The following is a 23,079-nucleotide window of genomic DNA, read 5'->3' as shown; positions in this document are numbered from 1 at the left end:
GGGATTTTCCATAATGACACCTATCAACTATTGGAGGGCATTGCTGTAGCTACAGGTAATAGTTGGACAGACTTGGATTGCTCTCTCTGGAATGCTGGAGGTTGCCGGGCATCTGATAGAAGTATACAAAGTTATGAGAGGCAGTATAGAAGTATATAAGGTAGTCTATTTCTCAGGATGGATAAGGTTTGGTCATATCATCATGTTCAGCACAGACATTGCAGGCCAAAGGGCTTGTTCCTGTGCTGTACTGTTCCATGTTCTATAAGCAAAAGGGCAGATGAATTTTAGGTCACCTTTAAGGGATGTATGTTACCTCAGCCTCTCCGAAGATACAGGTGTGCCAGTATGTGGACCACGTAGGATGCTCCCCAGGTGTCACCGTGTGGTAATGTGGTAGCATCACAATTTTATGATGCCTGGGATGGTAGATGCAAGCCACTTTAGCTGAGCCACAAGTGTTTTGGGTATAGAGAGAGGAGCAGATGGGGAATTGTAGGGTTCAATTCGTTTTTAACATCTATTGATCTCTGAACCAGGCATGTTCCAATTCTGTTAAACATTGTGAGCTCTCAAATATCTTCAAAAATGGCTAAAAGAGAAGGTATGTCTGAATCCAATTAATAACATCAATTTAAATCCTGCAATCCTTTGAAAAAAATATCTTCCCTTCCAATAGGTTCCAGCATCATTACTGAAGTATGCAACAGCCAACGGGAGCCTAAACACTGCACTATTGAACTTTGGCCCCCAGCAAGTGGCCATGCTGAACCAGCTCTCCCAGTTGAACCAGCTGAATCAACTTTCACAGATCTCCCAACTACAGGTAGGAAATAATTTATTGTTTAAATATGTGTTTATAGAAGCTGCCAGGGTCAGTGGGTGATCACCCAGCCCACAATTAATTGAGTTTATCGTAGAATGGTAGATTTGATTTTTCTGAAGATCCTGGGTCCAAACTGTTATCTGTGTTAGCTGATCTCATGTGAGGTAGCAGTAAGGATGCTGCAGTTGGCCTACGCACCACTTAGTTCCTCCTTGTCACTTTCAATGATTTCTGCTAGATACTTTCTTTATTGTATCAGGTGTCAATGAGAGTAACCTCACTGCAGTACCATCTGCAATTAAATTATCTCCTAATAGTTGTAAGGCAGCTGTTCATGTCACAGGAGTTTAGGACAAAGTATATCATTTTGATCTTTCCTATATTAACCTCAATTATTTCATCACATTTATTGTTAATAAATAATGGGCTACATGAGCTGATTTCAGATCAGTGCAGATTTGCATCAAACTAGATTTTTTTCATTGTTCCTGCAGAAAATAACCTTGCATCCTCCCAACCCTTCCTGCTTCTATTCCCTGAAGAAAATACAGTGCCCTCCATAATATTTGGGACAAAGACCCATAATTTATTTATCTGCCTCTTTGAGATTTGTAATAGAAAAAAAGCACTTGTGGTTAAAGTGCATATTGTCAGATTTTAATAAAGGTCATTTTTATACATTTTGGTTTCACCATGTAGAAATTACAGCAGTGTTTATACATAGTCCCCCCCCCCATTTCTGGGCACCATAATGTTTGGGATACAGCAGTGTCATGTAAATGAAAGTAGTCGTGTTTAGTATTTTGTTGCATATCCTTTGCATGTAATGACTGCTTGAAGTCTGCGATTCATGGACATCACCAGTTGCTGGGTGTCTTCTCTGGTGATGCTCTGTCAGGCCTGTATTGCAGCCATCTTTAGCTTATGCTTGTTTTGTGGGTGAGTCCCCTTCAGTTTTCTCTTCAGCATATAAAAGGCATGTTCAATTAGGTTCAGATCAGGTGATTGACTTGGCCATTTAAGAATTGACCATTTTTTACAGTGAACCAGTGGTTTGCATCTTGCAGTGTAGACTCTGTATTTTTGTTCATTAAGTCTTCTGCGGACAGTGGTCATTGACAAATCCACACGTGACTCCTGAAGAGTGTTTCTGATCTGTCAGACAGGTGTTTAGGGATTTTACTTTATTATAGAGAGAATTCTTCTGTCATCAGCTGTGGAGGTCTTCCTTGGCCTGCCAGTCCCTTTGTGATTGGTAAGTTCACCAGTGCTCTCTTTCTTCTTAATGATGTTCCAAATAGTTGATTTGGGTAAGCCTAAGGTTTGGCTGATGTCTCTTAACAGCTTTATTTTGTTTCTCAGTCTCATAATGGCTTCTTTGACTTTCATTGGCACAACTTTGGTCCTCATGTTGATAAACCGCAATAAAAGTTTCCAAAGACGATGGAAAGACTGGAGGAAAGACGAGGTGCTGAGAACTCTCTTATACCTGCATTACAGAGGATATTAAGCCCACCTGAGCAATTACAAACACCTGTGAAGCGAGGTGTGCCAAACATTATGGTGCCCTGAAATGGGGGGGGGGGGGGGGGGGGGGGGGGGAGACTATGTATAAACACAGCTGTAATTTCTACATAGTGAAACCAAAATGTATAAAAATACCCTTTTATAAAATCTGACAATGTGCACTTTAACCACATATGATTTCTTCTATAACAAATCTCAAATTGTGGAGTACAGAGGCAAATAAATAAATGATGGGTCTTTGTCCCAAACATCATGGATGGAGCGCACTATAGCAGTGTTTAAATGTAGAGGTGAAAAATGGTCCAATAAAATAACTTTCTTCAATCTGCCTTAGGAAAGTTGTCACACAGAAGTCAGTACTTGCCAGACAGGTGTGATTTCTCCGTGTGTATCTTTCTCCCCCTCCACCAAGGATGAAAGCTGCTCTTCTGTCAGTTCAAATCAAACAGCAATTGTATGGACCAAACTATTGCCTGACCCATGGCAAGCTGAGAATCTGGAAAGCAATTGGAGAAAATAACACTACTGAAACCTAGTGCTGGCCATCTGTGCAGAGTTGTCCTTCAGATATGCTCATCAGAAGAGATACTAAAGTAAGAACTGGGTGGATGAGAGCACCTATAATCATAATTACCAGGTTCCAGGAGCACAGGAAGTCCTTAATATTACTACCAAGTACTCTGTTTATACCAACTTCTTAACTTTCACCACTGATCAGCCCTCTTGGTCTATTGAATAAATTCCTGCTGTCCCAGAGTCTCAGTGTAAAACTGCCAAAATGTCTTCTAGCGGTTCACAATATTTTGGCCACTTTTGTTTGCTAGTTGAAGCTATTTTACATTTGATTTTCATTCTTAATATTAGCGACTGCTACAGCAGCAACAGAAGGCACAGAACCAGAGGAATATGTCTGGACCCATGCGTCAGTCTCAAGAACAGGTAACATCTATAAATGTTAGTAACTTTAGAGATATCAATGTGTTGTTGAAATAGGCTGAGACAAATCAGACAGTTTAACCCAGATAAATGTAAAGTGATGCATTTGGGAGTACCACTGATGCTGGGACATATACAATGAATGGTCCAACGGAGTATTGGAAAACTGAGGGACCTTGGTGTAGAAATGTAATGTTCTGAAGGATATGGCATTGGTCAATAATGTAGTTAAGAAGGTATGTGTCAAATTGGCTTTCGTTATTCATGGTTTGGAATATAAGAGCAGAGACGGTATGCTCCAAGTTTATAAACCATTGGTCAGACCTCAGCTGGAATACTATGCACTCCTTGTCACCACACTAGGGGAAGGATGGGATAGTGCTGGAGCAGATATTCACCGGGATAAAGCCTGGAATGGAACATTTCAGTTGTGTGGAGAGGCTGGCTTTGTTTGCCTAGAGCAGAGGGAGGTTAAAAAGGGGCACAATTGAGGTATACAGAATGATGAAGGGTACAGGTAGGGTATATTGTGGGAAACTATTCCCCAAATCAGAGGTGAATAAAACAAAAATATATAGATTTACGGTAGTGGGTAAAAAAAATTGGAGGGAATATGAGGGGGGGCCCTTTATCACCCAGAGAGTGGTAAGAACTTGGTATGCACTGCCTGAGAGAGTGGTAGAAACATGCATTTAAGATGTGTCAAGACAAGCACTTGAATTGTCTTGCATAGAAGGTTACTGGCCAAGTGATTGAAGGTGGGACTAATACAGGTGGGTGCCAAATGGCTGCCGTGGACTTAATGGCCCATGCGGCCTTTTCCATGCTGTGACTGACATTATATAAATGACAAAAGTCACAAAGTTTCAGTAAAGCAAGGGAGTTTGCACGTTCTCCCTGTAACTGTGTGGGTTTCCTCTGGGTGTTCGGGTTTCAATCCACATCCCAAAGACGTCTGGGTGTGTAAGTTAATTGGCCCTCTAAATTACCACTGGTGTGTAGGGAATAGATGAAAAAATGGAATAACAGAACTAGAGAGAACGTGTGATCAATGGTCAACGTGGGCTAAAAGGCCTGTTTCCACGCTGTATCTCTCTAAACATCTCTTCAGTCGGAACTTGGATCATGACCCAAAACATCACCAATGTTCTCCAAAAAGGCTGCCTAACATGTTGAGTTGCTCCAGCACTTTCTGTCTCTCATCAGGATACCCAGCTCAATATACGTTTTATGATTTGATGTATTGATTCTGGAATGGCAGTGGGATAGTAATTTGCATTGGTCTTGAGTTGATAGGGTAGCTGGATTAGACTTGCTTTGGGGGAATGATAGCTGCACTAAACCCATTAGAAGGTAATTGTCCTGGTCCTGCACCACTGCGTGGAACACGTTAAAACTCAGCGCCCAAAAACACTGCTGTGTCTGCCCAGACATGATATAATGAATCCTATTGATGTGTATGGTGGCATCAATGCTTGATTGAAAGCTTCTAGAGAAAATACTTCAGTTATCTCTAATGATCCAGGCTTGAATTACCCACCGATCAATTCACCATCAGCTTAATTAAAAAGAGATGTGATTACGCTGTAACAGCAGAAGAAAATGTAATTGTGTGGATTTGGGGAATGTCAGTGTTTGTATTGCTGATCTTTAATGTGAGAAGGGGCAAACAGTGATTCACATTAAATGTGAACTTAACTTTGAAATGTAATCACCTTAAATGCATGTTTATCTTCCCTGTATGTTCAGGCTGCTCGTGTACTCAACATGCAACAGATGCTGCAAAATCCCCGTCAACTGGATTCAAGCCTTCTGAAGCAGCAGTCTTCGTCACAGCAGCAACCAATGCATCAGTCCTCCATGAAGCCCTTCCCGGAGAATCTCATGCCCCCTTCCCCCCACGAGCTGCAGACAAAAGAGCCGCCGCTCAACTCATACAGCAGCTACCCTCTAGGTGGGTTTTCCCAACCCAGTCATGGGCAATCTGACTCCATGATGTCCGAATCTGCTCACCTTGCCCGTGTATCCTCAAACTGTCATAATCCCAAAATGCTTCTTCCTGATAACCCAAACCACAACCTGCTCAGCCCTCCGCTCTGTAATGCAAACAGCCACATGCCAGGCTCACCCATCCACCAGCATGCAGGGAGGAAGTTTACCACTCAAGAAAGATCAATGTCAAGAGGTGAATAATCTGTTTGTGTACCCTTTAGTCTCTAAATGTACCCAGAGGGAAACTGATGGTCTCTTGTGAAGTTTGGGCAATTGTTTCCTTTGGAGATTGAACTGGCAACCTTGCAGTTTAGTGTTCTTTCCTCACTGTGGGCAAGCTTTGGAAATGTGATAAATATGATTAATTCTGGGCTGGTACCAAGGATAAAATAATACAGGATTGTTATGAAATTAAAACCCATTGACAATTGTCTATCTGTGAAGTCTGCATTCAACAGTGCCATCTCAGTTGTGTGGCTCTCCGTGACAGAGTGGCTAACGACCATTTGTTGCCAATCAGTCAGTACTAATGAGCTGGTGTGGATCTAATGGAAAAAGTCATTGTCATTGGTGAAGATAGAGCAGATACTTTCTGTGTCTGTTTTCTTGCCATGTCTGGGGAGTTGCATTGTGAAAGTTCCATTTTAACATTGCGCATCTGCATCTGCTCTTTGTAGCTTTAATGTTGAATTGACTTGTTTCCTTAGGCTTGAATCCAAACTTGAATGTACCCCTGGATTTCGGCAGTATTGTTAACCTGAAAGAGCCACAATCCCAACAGTCTCGCTTAAAGCAATGGACTGCCCCGGAAAGCCTTCCTATTAATTCCCCTCTAGATCAAAACTCCAGCAAACATGGTAAGGCATGAGTGATGTTTAGATGTAATATTAACGGTAGATCACCATTCATTTGAATAGCCTTGTAAAAAGAATCTCATGGTAGTTTTGGATGTTATGTCTAGACTAACCTGTGTAAAGTAACTTTACAAATGATTGAACTGTCATCTCTCATTCTTATCTGAACTGCTTGCAGTAAATAAAAGTAAGCATTTTTTTCCTCCCTTAGGTGCTACTTCAAGTGGTCTTAGTATTTGTTCTGGAAAGTTGCTTGAAGAATCTCCTTTTGGTCACTTTGACATTTCCATGAAGTCTCTGGCCAGTCCTCCTGGATCTGTTGGAGATGGCTGGCCAAGTGCCAAATCACCCAGTGATAAGCTCTCTAGCAATGTTAATTGGCCACCAGGTAAGATGTTGTGCATTTGGTCCGATGGAAGTCAATTTTAGATGCCAGGTGCTGAAGTGGAAGCTGCCTGCGATTACTAGACCCAGTTTTGGGATTCAGGCAGCTGAAGCGAAATATTATTGCAATTATTTCCCTCAGGATACAGTAAACTGCAGGGACACCTTGTGGTGCAGGGTAATATTGCATGGTGCCTGTATATGTGGGTACACTATCCTTCCTTTCTGAATATCAATCAACTACCAGATACTTGGGTCTACAGTTTGATCTCATTAATATTTAATTGTTCATACACATTCAAGTGAATAACCATATTTAATTCCCACTGAATGTCGATTGCTTCTTATTTATAAGGTATTTGATAAAATCCACACTGGGAAAAAATTGATTAAAAAAATTGTCGTGCATTTTCCCTTTTTCTCATGAGAAAAATGGAGATTTGATAGACACATTAACTCATATCTTTTATATGTGGCAGATAGATTATGTTTGCCACATTGATAAAACTGCAAGTAGCAGAGCAAATTTCCCATCACTTCCCATATATTTGGTTTTAGGACATAGAGACCTTGGGGTGCAGGTACATTTTTCAATGAAGGTAGTGACACGGGTAGACAGGGTAGTGAAGAAGGTTTTTAGCGGGAATGCCTTCACCAGCCAGAGTATTGAGTAAGGCCACATTTGAAGTGGTGTACATTCCAGTCAATCTGAAATGGGATGTAATTAAACTGGAAAGGGTACAAAAAAGATTTGCCAGGATGTTATTGGTTCTAGGGGTGGGATTGGGGGGTTGAGTTAAAAGGAGAAGTTGGATAAGCTAAGTCTTTTTTCCCTGGAGCATAAGAGGCCGAGGGATGATCCTACAAAGGTATATAAAATCCTGAGGGGCTTAAATGAATAGCTAGTCTTTTTGCCAGGATAGGGGAGTCTAAAACTACAGGGTGCAGGTTTAAAGTGAGGTGCTAAAGATGTAAAAGAGACCAGAGGGGCAACTGGTATTGCATATATGGAACATTGCCAGAGGAAGAGGTAGAGGCGAGTACAATTATGACATTTTCATAAACACTTGAACAGGTACATCGTAATGTTTGGAGGGATAAAGGCCAAGTACAAATGGGACTAGTTCGGTTAGCCAATTTAGTCAGCGTTCCTTTCTTAGGAGCCCACCCCATTTGTGTATGTTTCCCAAATATGCTACTCTCTGAATACTGAAAGCCATTGTGCTTGGTTGTTGCATGCAGAATTTCGTCCTGGTGAGCCGTGGAAAGGTTATCAAAACATTGACCCTGAAACTGACCCTTACGTCACGCCTGGCAGTGTAATGACCAATCTGTCAATCTCTACTGTCCGGGATCTTGACCTCCTCAGGGACAGGAATAATAGTAAGTATCATTCTCATTCGGTTCTTTCAGCTGAAGGTATTCTGTAAAATGTTTGTCTAGAAGTGTAGTCATTGTTAAAATGTAAGAAACTTGATAGCCTATTTCTGAAATAACAGCCAAAGGAAATCTGTTCCGGTGATATTGGTTGAAGACTATATATTGGCCAGAACACCAAACTTACCAACCTGGGATGGCAGATAAAGCTTCAGTTTGTAAATACTGCAAACAGACCTCTCTGCCAACTAATCCACATCAGTATTTATGCTCCACCCCATGCCAAGGCTGTCCCATCTAAAATATATCACCTGTTGAAGATAGCATTTACAACAGTGGACTGGGTACTGCAGTGAATTATCAATCAAGATTACGTTGTTGAGCTTCAAAACTGAGATTTCAATCTAACAACTACCAACAAGCCAAACTTCCTCCCAATTGAACCACATCTAATGCAATTGCATATGGAGATGTCTGCCCTAAATTTGATCATTCAGTGCAGAAATGGTAATTAATAAAATAAGTTAATAGATTGTGGGATCACTGAAAGAGCAGCATCTGTTGCTTATTTTTAATTGCTCTGGTGGTGGTGATCTACCTTATTGAACCTAATGGTGAGTTATTTACAATTCAAGATGATGTGTTTTCAAGATGTTTTCTTACACCTCTGACTCTTGTCCTTGGTGGTAGTGGTCATGGGTTTGGAAGAACCTGTCAGAGTAGCCTAGATAAGTAACTGAAGTGCATTTTGTACACATCACTAGCACATAGTGATAGTATGAAGAGGGGATGATTGCTTGGGGTGATAGTTTGGGTACCAATGAAATTGGGCTGCATTGTCTTGAATGGTGCAAGGCTTCTCCTGTGTTGTTGGAGCTGCATTTGTCCACACAATTAAAAAAAATAGTCAATTTGTATCCTCTGGAAAAATTGTTCACCTTTTTCTTTATATTTTGTTGTATTACCAGCAGAAGTGCGGTTTAATTCATGCATTTCTTCCATATTAGAATGTGTTTTAAAATAATTTGTGCCTGGAGCTCCCAGCAAATCATTGATGTGTCTCTTTGTGTGTTTTCAGTAGGGTCATCCTCATCTATGAACACCACGCTGCCTTCAACTAGTGCCTGGTCCCTTGGTGGTGCCTCCAGCTACAATAGTTCCCTCAGCAGTACAGCACAAAGCACTCCAGGTAGGAATCCAAGTATCCAAAACCTACTAAATAATATTTGCCAATTACTTCTGAGTAAAGCCTTTCATGAAGATCTCTTCTTCCCATTGTATTACTCCTGCAGCATGTAACTGTAGATGAAACTGCTCTTTCTTTGATTGGGGGTGGGGTGGGGGGCGGGGGAATATGATAAGAAATAATGATTGTAGAACTCGCCCATTAGTCCAAGAAAATTATTGCACACCATGCAACAAGTACTCAGTAACCACTCGCACCTCGATTGTAACCTACCTTCAGCCGCCATGGGGGTGGGATCACTTAGCAAATTCTGAAGTTAAATAATTGTATTTTTAAAATGCAGGATATGTAGACCTGGTAACTCTCCTTGCAGCCTGTTTGCAGTGATTCTACATAGACTTGGAAGCATTGGTTTTGTCTTTTTGCACTATTATTGTTTGATTTTATGTGTGTGTATATTTTTCTCGTTTATTACATTGTTTCGAGAGTATTATGTTTTTGCATATTCTGTTGTGCTAATGCAAGTAAAAATTTCATTGTTCTCGCTAAGACATATGACAACAAACATTGACTTTTGACTCTCTTGTGTGCGTAAGAAATGTAGCGATTAAATGTTGATGGTTTACCTGTGCTTCCCTTTCCCAGCCAGAATTGGTGACCCCAAATCCACCTGGTCTACTGGGCCAATTACCAATGCTTCCCTTGCTCACGAACTGTGGAAAGTCCCCCTGCCACCCAAAAACACTACCGCTCTGTCCCGCCCACCACCAGGGCTGACCAATCAGAAGCCTTCGTCCTCATGGGGCAACAGCTCGCTGCGCATGGGTGGAGGATGGGGGACTTCAGACTCCAGATACAACCCTGGTAAGAAGCGCTATCAGTGCAACGATCTGCTGGGCCTACAAGGCAAGCTAATTAAGTCATCCGTTAATGTTCTGGCAGAATATCTCAACTCCCTAGCTTCTTGTTATTTCTCTTTACTCCCAACTCAGACCTGCAATTTTAATAGCCAGTAGCTTGTACAAGTATTGCAATTGACAAGCATGATATTCTTCCGATTTAAATCGGAAATTCCGATTTTTTTTGTTCCTTCCCAACAATGAATCAGATTTTTCCAGTTTTTTTTTGTGCCCGATTTTGACACAGTTTAGTTGGCAAGATCGTAAAATAAAAGGGTGAGGGAAGGAGAGTCAGTGGAGGCAGGCTAGCTTGTGATTTATGATGTAAGTCAGCAAGGTCAGCCAATAGCAGGCCGTGGACGGAGGGAACACAACAACGCGGCGTGCGAGCTGTGACGGTGCCCGTTTGTCGGAGAGAACTGGAGCGAGAGCGGGTGAGACGCGGGGCCACGAACGGGAGCGCGGGCTCAGGGTGACCTGGACGCCCGTACAGCTAAGACGGGGGTGATGGCTGCGGGGCGTTGAAGCCCTCCCCCTCTTTTGTGGGGAAAATAAATAGATTAACACAACAGTGTTTTGTGTTTCCCATATGGAGCTGCGACTGGAAAGGGAATGGTGCTGGCGATGATAGTGGGGGTTAGGGAGATGCGGGGCCCTACCTCCCCGGCAGCGGCTACCCCCTCCCATTTGTGGTGATTTTCTGTTTATATTGGGAATTTTTGTTTTCATTGTTATTGGCAGAGGATTTTAGTTTTCTACCTTCTTAGTGTTGTAGATGTTACATTGGTGTATTGACAGTTATCTGTGCCTTGCCGTATTGTGCATAATTATGCCTTGAGATGGTTGGAATCTCTACAAATAGCTTAATTAGAAAGTCGGGTAACTTTATTGGTAAAGATTTTTAGCTGTATAAAGTCAATTATTTCATGAAATATTTATCTTTTGGGGGTTATTTTACTGGTTACGTATTAGAAAAATTCGAAGTTTCTGTTATGTAAACTGCCAGCAGAAAGCTTAGGAATTACTTTCAATTCACTGAAACTGCAGGAGCCCCGTGGACCCCACCGGGGCGCTGCCCTGGACCCCGCCAGGGGCCTAGCCGGCCTTTAGGACCCCCGGCCAATACTTCCTACTTTTTTTCTGGAGGTGAATATCATGCCTCATTTGAGCCTAATCCTGCCATTGTACCAGTCGGTGTATTTCCCAGTAGGGTAACGTTTGGAGGATCAGAAATGCTGTTTCCTAGAATTGCAACGCATAAATCGATCGATAAAACTGTGGGTCTTTATAAAGTTATGTGTTGCTCAGCATCAGAGCAGACTATCTGTAAGCCAGTAAGTCCCCATCGACTGAGGCTTCCTTCAATACTCGTGAAGAATAATGTTTATTTTTTCAAACCTGGTACAGTAAAACTCCTGTGATCGGGCCTCTGTGAGTAATCATGATGAAGATTAGCTGATTCTCCAGATTATCAAGTTAGACGTATTTATACCCAAACCAATTTTAACTTCACTGTACAGATAGTTCTGCTAGAACACGATAATTGGATTCCTAAGAAATCTTGTGTTATAGAAAATCACATCATAAAACAGTTGTGACAGTGGGGAAAAGGGGGTTAGGGGCGAGAGAGTTTCAGACTTGCAATAACAATGTTATTTCTCATGATTTTCATAACAAAGGTCGGGTTAATAGCTGCAAGTCTTGTTACTGCAGTGTAAAAATACTGAAGACTGTGAAAGTGTTTAGTAGAGTTTGAATGCACAAGTGTAAATAGAAGCAATTCTCGTCAATTTATTTTAGCCTCCTGTGGTGTATCTGACAGACTGTTCTTTAGAGGTGATGTTGTCTGATTACTGTGGGGAGGGAGGGTGTTAGATGGAAATTTTATATATTTAGACTTTCTTTTCCCAAGACGGCTTTTTTCTATGCTTGTCAATTTCTGAAGTAGCTTTTTAAGTGGTTCTTCAGTCACATCATAATTATATATATATATATAGATTAATAATAATAATAAAGTCGCATAATAACCAATTCAGCCCACGTAATACAGATTTGTGTCACAAAATCATGCTGTTGTAATAGAACTGCCCTGTGTTAACATATTACACTGTACTATGATACATTTCCTAGTCAACCCAAGAGTTTTAAAGGAGAGTGAAATATACAAGCACTTCAGATCCTGGCTCTGTCCACTAATGTGTCGTGGCTGGGCAGCTGATCAGAAGTGATGCATCTTGTTAATCTCTTGTTGGTTTTGCTGCAGGTCCTAGCTGGGGCGACATCAGCTCAGGGAGAATAACAAATTGGCTTGTTCTCAAGAACCTCACGCCTCAGGTGAGTGTGTATATCATTCTCAAACAATGATTCAGTTGTCCTGTGCAGACTAACAATCGTCAGTGCCACCATCGTTTTGACGGAGAGGCTGAACAGATTACAGCTGTTCAGGATTCCTGGCTCACCATCAAGAAAATGCACATGAAACTCAAGTAAACCCTGTCTGCAACTTGTGAAATGTCAGGATTGTACATTCTAGATGTACTCAAGAATCTCCAGATGCTGGTTTACAAAAAAGGACCTGGAATAAGTCCTGGAGTAATGCAAAGTCCTGGAGTAACTCAATGGGTCAAGCAACATCTCTGAATAGGTGATGTTATGGGTTGTGATCCTTCAGACTGATTGTTGGAGGGGGTGAAGAAAGCTGGGAGAGAGGAGAGGCAGGACAAATTGTGGCAGGTTATAGGTAGACAAGCAAGGAGGTTTTTGATAGGCAGATGGTTGGAACAGGGCAGAGATTAAAACTGAGGAGTTGAGACTAAAGTAATGAAGAGTTGCAAATTGTGAAGATAGAGGAAGGAATGTAGGAGGGGGTGGGAGGAGAGGGGAAAAATAGGTGTTATTCCAGGTGAGGCAAAGGGCAGGAGAAGAGCAAAGGAGAGTGCAGGGGCAGAGAAAATGTGGATGGAAGGGGGGGGGGGGGGGGGGGGGGGTATTGTAGGGGTTACCTAAAATTGGAGAATTCAATGTTCACACCATTGAAAGCCAGTCGTGGAATATGAGGTACTGCTCTTCCAGTTTGCGTATGGCCTCACTCTGGCAATGGAGGAGGCCAAGGACACATTGGCCAGTGTGGGAATGGGAAGGGAATTTAAGATGATTAGCAATCAGAATATCCAGCAGGCCTGTACAGGAGGCCACATTAGAAAGACCACGTGCAGTAGATGAGGTTAGAGAGGGTGCACGTAAACCTCTGTTATACCTGGAAGGACTACTGAGGTCCCTGGATGGAGGCAAGGGAGGAGGTATACGGACAGCGTTACATCTCATGCAGTTGCAGGGGAAAGTACCTGGGGAGGAGATGGTTTGGGTGGGAAGGGATGAGTAAATTAAGGAGTTGTGCAAGGAGCAGTCGCTGCAGAAGGCAGCATGTGGTGGAGATGGGAAGATGCGACTGGTGGTGGGATCAGGTTCGAGGTGACGGAAAATGTCCGAGGGTGATGTGTTGGATGTGGAAAGTGAGGACATGGGGAACTCTGTCTGAGAACGTGTTCTGTCTAGGAGAGTGAGAGAGGATCCATGTGGCACAGAGAAGACTTGGATGAGGGATCCATATATGACAGCTGGAGAGAAACCAAGTTCACGAAAGAAAAAGACCATCTCAGATGTTCTAGAATGGAAAGCCTTATCTTGGGAGCAGATGTGGCAGACATGGGGGAATTGAGAGTAGGGAATAACGTCTTTGCAAGAGGTTCGTCTAGATAAGCCGGGAGTCGGTAGTTTTGTGGTAGATGTCAATCAATAGGTTATCCCCTGCGGTGGAGAGACAAAGATCAAGAATGGGGAGGGAAGTGACGGAGATAGTCCAGGTAAATTTGAAGACAGGGTGGAAGTTTGAGGTGAAGTTAATGAAATCATCAAGTTCTGCACAGCTGCAGGAGACGGCCCCAATGCAGTTGGCGATGTAACAGAGAAAGAGTTGGGGGATGGTGCCAGTGTATGCCTGGAGCAAAAACTGTTTGCCATAACCAACAAAAAGGCAGGCATCTCTGGGGTACATGTACATGTACATGTACCCATGTACTCTGGGGCCCATCTTGCATTGCAAGCATCATTGCAATTTATAAACATTCCCCTTTTAAATCTTCAATCTATCCATACCATTATCTATTACCATCTCCCTCCCACCACCCCAAAGGCATGGTATTGTTACTGCGACCAGTTTCACACACAACATTATTACTTTGTCCAGATGGCCTTATGTAATTCGACACACACATTGCCAACTGTCCTGTCATGCCTGTTAACTGGAATATTTTCCAGGCCAATAGGTAGCCGGATGCCTGGCTGATTAGATTATTGTTCCAGCCCAATAGCCTCAACTTGCACAGGTTAATGGAAACTATGTGTAGCTCATTATCACTGCGTGCAGCTCAGCATATTACGTGTGAGCCCTTGCGGTGTAATCTGAACATGATACAGACCTCGCAGCATTTTAAACTTCTCAGTGACCAGGTAATTGATTTTATCTTCTGCTTAGGAAGCTGCTCTTCACACTTTCTCTGTTTTAAACCTCATCCCTGTTGGCAGGTCTTCTAGGATATCGAGTCCAGCTTTGTTTTCAGTGCTGGGTTCTCTCCATCAGGGCAGCCATGCTTTCAGCTGCTTATTTCCCTCCATAAACCCTTCCACATCTTCTAAAGAATTTTCTTAAACCTATTTGTTTTTGACTTAATGGCCTACTCTTTTTGTGGTGCCATGTGGATTTTTAATCATTCCTGTGAATCACCTATTCAGGGAGGTTTTTGCAATATATAAGCACCATATAAATACAAGGTAGACAAAAATGCTGGAGAAACTCAGCGGGTGAGGCAGCATCTATGGAGCGAAGGAATAGGTGACGTTTCGGGTCGAGACCCTTCGGTAATACAAGTTGTTGTCTATCTGCAGGCCTGCATTAATCTTGCTGACTGGTCTCTTGCTGTATCTTTAATCTTCAGATTGATGGCTCCACCTTGCGTACACTGTGCATGCAGCACGGCCCACTAATAACATTCCACCTTAACCTGCCCCATGGAAACGCTTTGGTCTGTTACAGCTCGAAAGAAGAGGCAGCCAAGGCTCAGAAATCTCTGCACATGTAAGTTGGACCTGAGCTTGATGAACAGGCTTGTGGTGGGATTTTGTTATCCCTCCAAAAAGGGAACGGGATTTGTAAACCACATAAATTCGCTTGCGAAGCAAGAATTTTGAACCTTGATCTTACCCGGCTGTGGGTTTGTAATCATGTGGTGGGTCTTTGGAAATGTATTTTTATAGTGCAGGAGCCCACACTTGCTGCAGAGCTACTGCCTATCCCCAAAACTATTTATTTGCTGCCTAATGTTTTCCTCTGTCCTGTCATAAGAATTTGCAAGATTAGCCGGGCAATTATTTTTTAACAATACTTACTTCCTTCAAAAAACACTCAGTAAAATATATGGGAGATGAAAGATACACTACTTGTCAACACATTAGTACTTGAGAGGGTAAGAAGATTTGCATGGAGAGTTTTTACTGATTTGAGTTATTCGGGAATTGTCTTGTTTGAAACTCCATTAAAGTATCCATTTTGTCCAAGCTCATTGCCATACAATTGACTTTCTCTTAGGAGTCGCTGCAATGTTGTCAGTGCCTTATTTTTAGCTATATTCTCTTCCCTTTTAAACCAACAGATGGGTCGCTTTAAACTCCAAACATAGATCAATCTGGCCATAGACCTACCACCTCACACTTTCCCATTTTCATGGCTTTGCACATGTAACCCCTCATGAGTGTCTGTCTCAGCCTGGCTTCTGTTGTTATGAGGCTCTGAGCCAACTCTGGTTAATTGTAACTCCAATGTGAGTTGTGCATTGTGTGGTATTGTCTTGTTCTCCTTTCCTGGCCGACCAGCTGTGAAAAGACCAGAGATAACTCCAGTACTAGATTTACAAGTTTTAGTTTATTTTTGAGATACCGTGCGATAACTGGCCCACCGAGTCTGCGCCGACCAGCGATCCCTGCATATTAACACTATCCTTCCCTCACTAGGGACAATTTACAATTATACCAAGCCAATTAATCTACAAACCTGTACGTCTTTGGATTATGGGAGGAAACTGGTTTTGGGGTGTTGTATGTGTACTTGATTGCTTTTCTTTTTGACTTTCAGGTGTGTTTTAGGGAACACTACCATTCTTGCTGAGTTTGCCAGTGAAGATGAGATTAATCGCTTCTTTGCACAAGGCCAGTCGTTGACGCCCTCTCTAGGCTGGCAGTCTCTGGGATCCAGCCAGAACCGTATTGCATCCATCGACAGTTCCCACCCGTTCTCAAACCGCAACGATCTCAATCACTGGAATGGGGCTGGGCTGTCGGGAACTGGTAGTGGAGACCTCCATGGCACTTCACTCTGGGGCACTCCCAATTATTCCACTAGCCTATGGGGAACCCCGAGCAGCAACGATATGCGGGGAATCGGCAGCCCCTCCCCCATCAATGCTTTCCTCCCTGTTGATCATCTTGGAGGTGGAGAGTCCATTTAAACTTTACTCATGACTCAAACTGTGACCTCGACATGAAAAGCAGCACTAATCGGACTTTTCACCTACAACACGAGAGAGACGGAGAAAAGGGGTCACCTGTGGAAATGTTCCGTTCTGCACCTTTATTTCCACTTTCTTTTAGCCCAGTACATATCAGTTTTAATACTTGAATCATGCAGGTCAATAGTTTAAAAAATGTGAAAAGTATATATTTATACTTCCAGATAGTGCTATCCATTTAAAAAAAAAACTGCTTCAAATGAGCTAGTTGTGTGCACTCATCATGTTTATTCCTTAAATTCCAAAACTATTTTGAGTTTGGTGATGTTTGGAATGTGAAATCTGCACTGAGTATAGTCTCCCTGTCCAATTGGCAATAGGGCGGGGTGGGGGTGGGGGACGGGGTGGAGAGGGTAGTTCAAGTGTAAATGTTTACTCAAATGTTCTTTTAGCAAGGAAATGGCAAAAAAAGGTGTGCTCTTTAATATGCCTTGACGTGTACTTACCATAACGTGGTATTGTAGAGCAAAGTTATCATACTGATCTTGCAGTTTCAAAAAAGAAGTATTGCACCAACCTGTTTCTTTCAAAAACATTTTAATAAGATTAAAGAAAACCTAAAGAATTTAATCTCTACAGTATGACACTGTGGCAGTAGCTGTGACTTGCAACCCCACCCTGCAAGCCAGGAGGGTACAGCACTTTCAATAGAGCTTTCATTTTTTTTGGAGGTGCCCTGGTTGTGCCCTCTTGTTTACAGACTTTTGAGGGGAAATGTTTACTCTTCCATCATTAATAAAAATGATTTTTTTTTAATTAAAAAAATTGCAGATGAAGATGTTCTATCTCTGGGAATATTGAACAGTGTTTTGACCATGTTCTTTTTTTTCTATTCCTCTATATCCTGAAACGAGAAGAGCATGGTTCTCAGGAAATAGTTCCCTCCCCCTCTCCCTCTTTCCCATGTTAGAGACTTCTGGTAGTTTTGTGTAGGACCCCCTCTCCAAACTTTTAGCACTGAATTAAACTGCTCTGTAAAATTACATTTGTTTTATTTTTGCCAAGTTAACTGCTTAAAGCTGGATTTTCCAGCTATTGCTTTGAAATTGCTGTCATTTTATGGTGAGTGAAGGTGAATTTTGCTGACATGTTGTAGTATATATACTTTATTTCCAACACCCTCGTCCTTTATATTCCCATTATCGAGTGGCTACATGTATTTTGCTATTATGACTGTCCAATTGACTGTTGTACTTTAAAAAATAAAAACTGGCTGAGATCTGTAACTATGCATACTGTAACCAACTCTGATGGTTCACAGAATCACTGTCATCCCCGTAAGACGCCGTTTTAATGTTAGAATTTGCTTCTGAGAAAAGTTCAACAGAAAACGAGTTATTTTACACTTTGGTTTTGTCACAAAATGTATTTGTTCAGAGGAGACAAACCAGGACACAATTTTAACACTGCAGACTTGCCACCATTTCATTGCCTTCATTATAACTGTCTGTTGGAAGATGCAAACAAGTCAGTGGCTTTTTAACTGTTTACAAATAGAATGTGATTGTAAAATGTATAATTTGGTTGTGTTGAATTATGAAGTTACTTCAAATATTAATAAATCATGACGTTTTTGGCTGCTCAGCATTTCTACCCCTACCCTTCCGTTGTTTCTTTTGGTGTTGTGATTTGTCACTGGAACTGGATGGTCGTTGACCCACCGCTTTGGAACCCTCCGAGCGTGTGCCTAGCCCCCCCGCTAACTAAAGCAACGGCCTTGTCACTTAACACGGGCCAGAGGTCAGAGTGCAGGCAGCAGATGGCGTGTTGTTTAATCTGCGGTCAGCCTTGTTCCACAGGAAACTCGCACTCGCGGAAGTGACATTAAACTCCAGACCCTAATGTCTGGCTAATTGTTTTTGCACAGCACGGCCAATGTAAAAACATGGAAAAATATACTCTGGTCATGCCAATGCTGCATCCAACCCAAACAAAGTAGGCCTGACCTTCAGGAAAAGGAGTGCTGCTTTATCTGCATGTTTTCTATTACTATTTAGGCCGTCCAGTTTCTTTCCATGTTCACAGGTTCCATCCCGTCACAGTACGAGTGTGGCCGTCTGCCTTTGAACTGGAAGAAATAAATTTGATTTTTAACAAAATCTACGGTACAATTAACATAGACACAAAATGCTGACTCAGTGGGTCAGTCAGCATCTCTGGAGAATAAGAATAGATGATGTTCTAGGTCGAGTGTTGGACACTGTTTTGATAAGGTATGCCCAGGATATGGCGGATGCTTCTCGGGTGGAAGGTGTTGCGTCTTCTCTCCTGCCTGGCATATGTAGTCCATGTCTCACTGCCGTACAGTTATGCCGTATATTTTCGAGTGAATTCCATGTATTCAATAATATCGTGGTTCCCATTATATTCATTGTTAGTGGCCATTTTAAAATGTATTCCTGCATCACTTTCCCCTCTTGAGAGTGGCTGGCAGATTGAGATTACTGCAAACCGGAAGTGGTTAATCTGACTGTCCCTGCAGAGCTGACGCTGACCCTAACCCTAGTGGGGAATAAGGTCAGTCCTTCTGCAAAACACTAATTGCTGGAGTAACTCGGACATATTAGGTGACATTTAGGGTCGGGACCCTACTTCAGAAGAAGGGCCTATCTTATTTCCTCCACGGATGCTGCATGACCCGCTGAGTTCCTGCAGCACCATGCGTTTTGCTCAAGATCTGCAGTTACTCCAGGTCAGTCATGGTCAGGTACTGAGCAAAGTGTGCTATGACGATCTGGATACCTGGGTAATGTATGCACCAGGTGTCACAATGCAAGGAGGAATAACAAACACAACCAGGCTATTCTTACCAAAGCTATAGGATCTTTGATTCTTACTTCCCATCCAAACTGCAAGCAAATACCAGCTTGCAGCGAGATACTCTGATCCTAAAAACCGTTATGTCTGAGCTCACCAGTGCCTGCAGAAAGATCGTGTTTGGAGGAATTAAGCCAAGGAAAGGCTCACAAATACACATGGACTGATGCGTGATACTCACCGGCCTGTCCCTGCTGTGTTGGTACAGGATTGGGAAGGGTGACCACTGGTAAGGTTCAACAGGCCAGCTGCAAACCGACAGATCACTGGCTTTTCCCGAGTCTCCTGTGTGCTCGTTGATGCTGCTGATGCTAACATCCAGGTGTTGTAGACTGCAGTGGGAAAAAAACAAAAAAACTTCTTGACTGCTTTGAACGTCAAGTCAGACTTGCCCAATATCCTATGTGGCAATTTTACACCTGGGCACAAAGTAATGATCAACTGAGGGAACTCGGGGTGGTTTCTATTCTGCTTTTCTTGTAACCTCCCATGCCTGTGCTTCTACCGTCCTTGGCTGTTTAGATTTTCCCCCCACTCCCTTCCACCTTCCTCAGTACAACAAAATCAACACATCGGGGGGGCTGGGACTCAAAGCTCAAAACTAATGCTAAAAAAAACGTAACAGATTGCAATAAACATTAAAGCAAAACAGCAAATGTTGGAAACACTCAGCATGTCTGGCAGTGAAGATGGAAACAGCATTTAGATCGAAGACCTTTCGGTTGAAAGATTATTAACATATATTGACTTTGTTTCACTCTCTCTTCAGATCTGGATGATTTGCATTTTGTTTTCAGTTTAGATTTCTAGCATCTGCAGGTTTAATTTGTTTTTGCAATGCAATAAACATGTATAAATTATGGGCTTTCCCATGTTCACTTGTATTGACTTTACGAAACCTAAGTGGGTGGAATATTGATACTAGTAATTCTTTAACACAATCATTTCCTTGCTGAATTCCCTCGAGACTACTGCCGGAGTAACACCACCTTAATTCAAAAGATTAGGGTCAAGGGAAAAGTGTGAGGATGCTTTGATAACTGTGGAGGGAGGGCTCGTAGTCAATCATCCTTGACACCACCCGAATCACGTCACAACGGATGTTATTTCGGGATCATGGAAAGCTTTCCAACATCCACCCTCTGAGAATCTCAACACAACAGCAGCAAAACTTAACTACTTATTGCCCAGAGCAACCATTGTAACTGTGATAGTTACAATTAAACAAAGATCCTTCTAGTAGTAAGGTTTAGTTGCAGCCCAATTTCCAAGGAGGTCTATTACAATACGATTGCACATTATTTATCCCAGGAGGGAGATGGAACTGCCAACAGTCATAAAACACATGTGCCAGGTTGGGGTGGGCGGGTGAGGGTAGCTGATTGGCATGTATGATTTGGTTGAAGGGGTTGTTTCTGAGCTGAGTTATGACTACAAGGAGGAATTCAGTGTGTCGTTAAATACTGAAGCTCACGGCCATGGAGAAAATGGCTTTCAGTCAGCTCTGGATCAGTTGTAACACTCAAGATTGTGTCAGAAGACAGTGAACCACTCCACTGAGTCGATATTAAAATCTAAGCTATTGCTCTTGGGAGGATAAATGTAGAAAACCTACAACATGCAGGCTAGTCGACCTTTCTTGTAAGTGCCAGTTGAAAAGGTATCCGGTCTCCATCCCTCCCTCCAGCACCAGCTCTAGTCCTGCAGGTCAGTCCACTTCCACGCACAGGTTAAATGTGATGAGTGCTGTGTTGGAGTGGGTTCCCCTCTCCTCCCCTCATTCTCTGGGTGAAGAAAATCCTCATCTCTTTAATCTTACACCAATCCACTCCCTTTTGATTTTTGACCTCTGCGAACAGTAATAGGCTCTTTATCCAGGCCCTTCATTTTATTTATATGGTGAAATTACCCTCAACCTCTTGTTCCAAGGAAAAAGACCTTAGCATACCTATTCTTCTTCCAAGCTCTAATTCTACCATTCTCACCAGAATCCTTAGGATGTTTGTCTGCACTGGCATCTTCCCTGCAATGTGGCGGCTGGAACTGTATACAGCACACGTGGTGTGGTTTAACTAATTACTGCCAGGGTATATATATATCACTCCCAGCTCTATATATTGCATACCTCAACTGATAAATAAAAGCGCCCTATATGTCCTACTTTTTAATCTGCCCTGCTGGCTTTGAGGGGAGATGTGGATGTATATTCCAAGTTCATTCTAGATGTTCATATTTAGAACACATGAAAAGTACAGCACGGGAACAGGCCCTATGGCCATCTAAACCTGGCACCAACCTGGTTAACCTGCACTCTCTCCAAAACCTCCAATACTTCCTGTAATGCTCCAAAAAGTCCTATACATTTATTGTGCATTCACTTATGTACCTCCATAAATGCATGTCTGTAAATTCCATTCATCACTTTTCTGACCACCCTGTCTCCTTTGCTCTATTTCCCTATTTGTCCTCATGTGCAATTTTTGTGTCATGTGCAAAATTCTCATTCCCCAGATGTTTTAATCAAAGGGCATTACTATGTACAATAAACCCAGAGTAGTGACAGCTTGGAACCTTTCTGGTAACAGCATCACAATCCAGAAAAAAACACTCACTCCTGCCACTGAGCCACATTTTGACTCCCAATTTGTTGTTGCCTCTTGCTTCTCAGAGGCTTGTACTCGTTTGGCCTTTCTGCCACAGGGGACCTCATCAAATGACTTGCTAAACACCCGGTAGAATACATCCACCACACCTCCCTCATTGATCCTCCTTGTTACCTCAAACAATTCCTTGTCAGAGAGTTCTGAAGACACTGATAAAATATTAATTACAAACCATACCCATATACTTCACCACCATATATAGATTATTGTTTTTGACCCCAAGGATAATCAGTGAGACCTGACACAGCCATGTACCGGTAATTGAAATTAAAATCTGGTAGTTCTTTGGAGAGAGTCCAGGCACTTGCAAGATATTCTGGTGGTTGGACAGATAGACTTTGACCAGAGATTCTGGGCACGGAGACTCGGACATTGTCCAGAGACTTCAAATACTGGAGAGACAAATCTTGGCTGAAATTCCAGTCACCAGAGAGATGAACATTGACTTGAATTTCTGGGCACCAGAAACTTACTAAGTTGGCTGGAGATCCTGGGAGCCGGAATGATGGACACTGACCTGAGATTCTGCCTGTAGGGGCAGACGGATTTATCCTGAATCCCCTGGACACGAAGGGTTTGACCATAGCTGGAGAGCTGTGCACTGGAGATGCAGACTATGTGTGGAGGAGGAGAGGGGTTGTGTGTAGGATGGGGCAGGGATATTTTATACACAAAAATCCCTGACATGTATTGCATTTTAACCATTTTGTGTTTTAACACACTTTCCTGAATCATTTATACCTGTGCCTGAAAGGTGGCTGGCTGTGCCGTCCTGTCCTGCCACTGTTGTAGGTGCCGGTCTCTGACTCTTCGTGGCAAGAGTAGAAACTGGTGTCCAAGATATGCAGATGGATCAGTTCGTCCGAGTTACTGAAGCCGGGATTGTCCAACGAATTCACAGAAAAGTTGAGCCAGGATTGGGATTGGTTTTGACTGGAGAAATCATCAAAGCGACTGAAACGCTTATAACTGGGAAGGGAAAAAGTCACAACAACATT

General features: G+C 42.5%; 1 protein-coding gene across 9 annotated transcripts in view; it reads left to right on the top strand.

Annotated features, from left to right (window-relative positions):
• The window catches only part of LOC129706808 (trinucleotide repeat-containing gene 6A protein-like), an 88,921-nt gene extending 70,733 nt beyond the window's left edge, over positions 1 to 18,188 (top strand). For 4 of the 9 annotated variants that reach the window (XM_055651316.1, XM_055651319.1, XM_055651317.1 and 1 more), the window contains 11 exons: positions 680 to 826; positions 3,218 to 3,292; positions 5,039 to 5,243; positions 5,989 to 6,138; positions 6,347 to 6,523; positions 7,762 to 7,902; positions 8,978 to 9,085; positions 9,728 to 9,946; positions 12,245 to 12,315; positions 14,976 to 15,115; positions 16,169 to 18,188. In XM_055651316.1, coding sequence (XP_055507291.1) covers positions 680 to 826; positions 3,218 to 3,292; positions 5,039 to 5,243; positions 5,989 to 6,138; positions 6,347 to 6,523; positions 7,762 to 7,902; positions 8,978 to 9,085; positions 9,728 to 9,946; positions 12,245 to 12,315; positions 14,976 to 15,115; positions 16,169 to 16,541 — 1,806 coding nt within the window. In that variant the 3' untranslated portion in view covers positions 16,542 to 18,188. Of the gene's footprint in view, positions 1 to 679; positions 827 to 3,217; positions 3,293 to 5,038; positions 5,475 to 5,988; positions 6,139 to 6,346; positions 6,524 to 7,761; positions 7,903 to 8,974; positions 9,086 to 9,727; positions 9,947 to 12,244; positions 12,316 to 14,975; positions 15,116 to 16,168 lie in introns of all 9 variants that reach the window. The other 5 variants (XM_055651311.1, XM_055651313.1, XM_055651314.1 and 2 more) reach the window with 3 other exon arrangements.
• Positions 18,189 to 23,079: the final 4,891 nt, after the last annotated feature.

Source organism: Leucoraja erinacea, chromosome 20 (genome assembly GCF_028641065.1).
Source record: "Leucoraja erinacea ecotype New England chromosome 20, Leri_hhj_1, whole genome shotgun sequence".
Classification (NCBI taxonomy): Eukaryota; Metazoa; Chordata; class Chondrichthyes; order Rajiformes; family Rajidae; genus Leucoraja; species Leucoraja erinaceus.
Note: the sequence above shows the minus strand (reverse complement) of the source record. Positions and strands in the feature narration are given on the sequence as shown.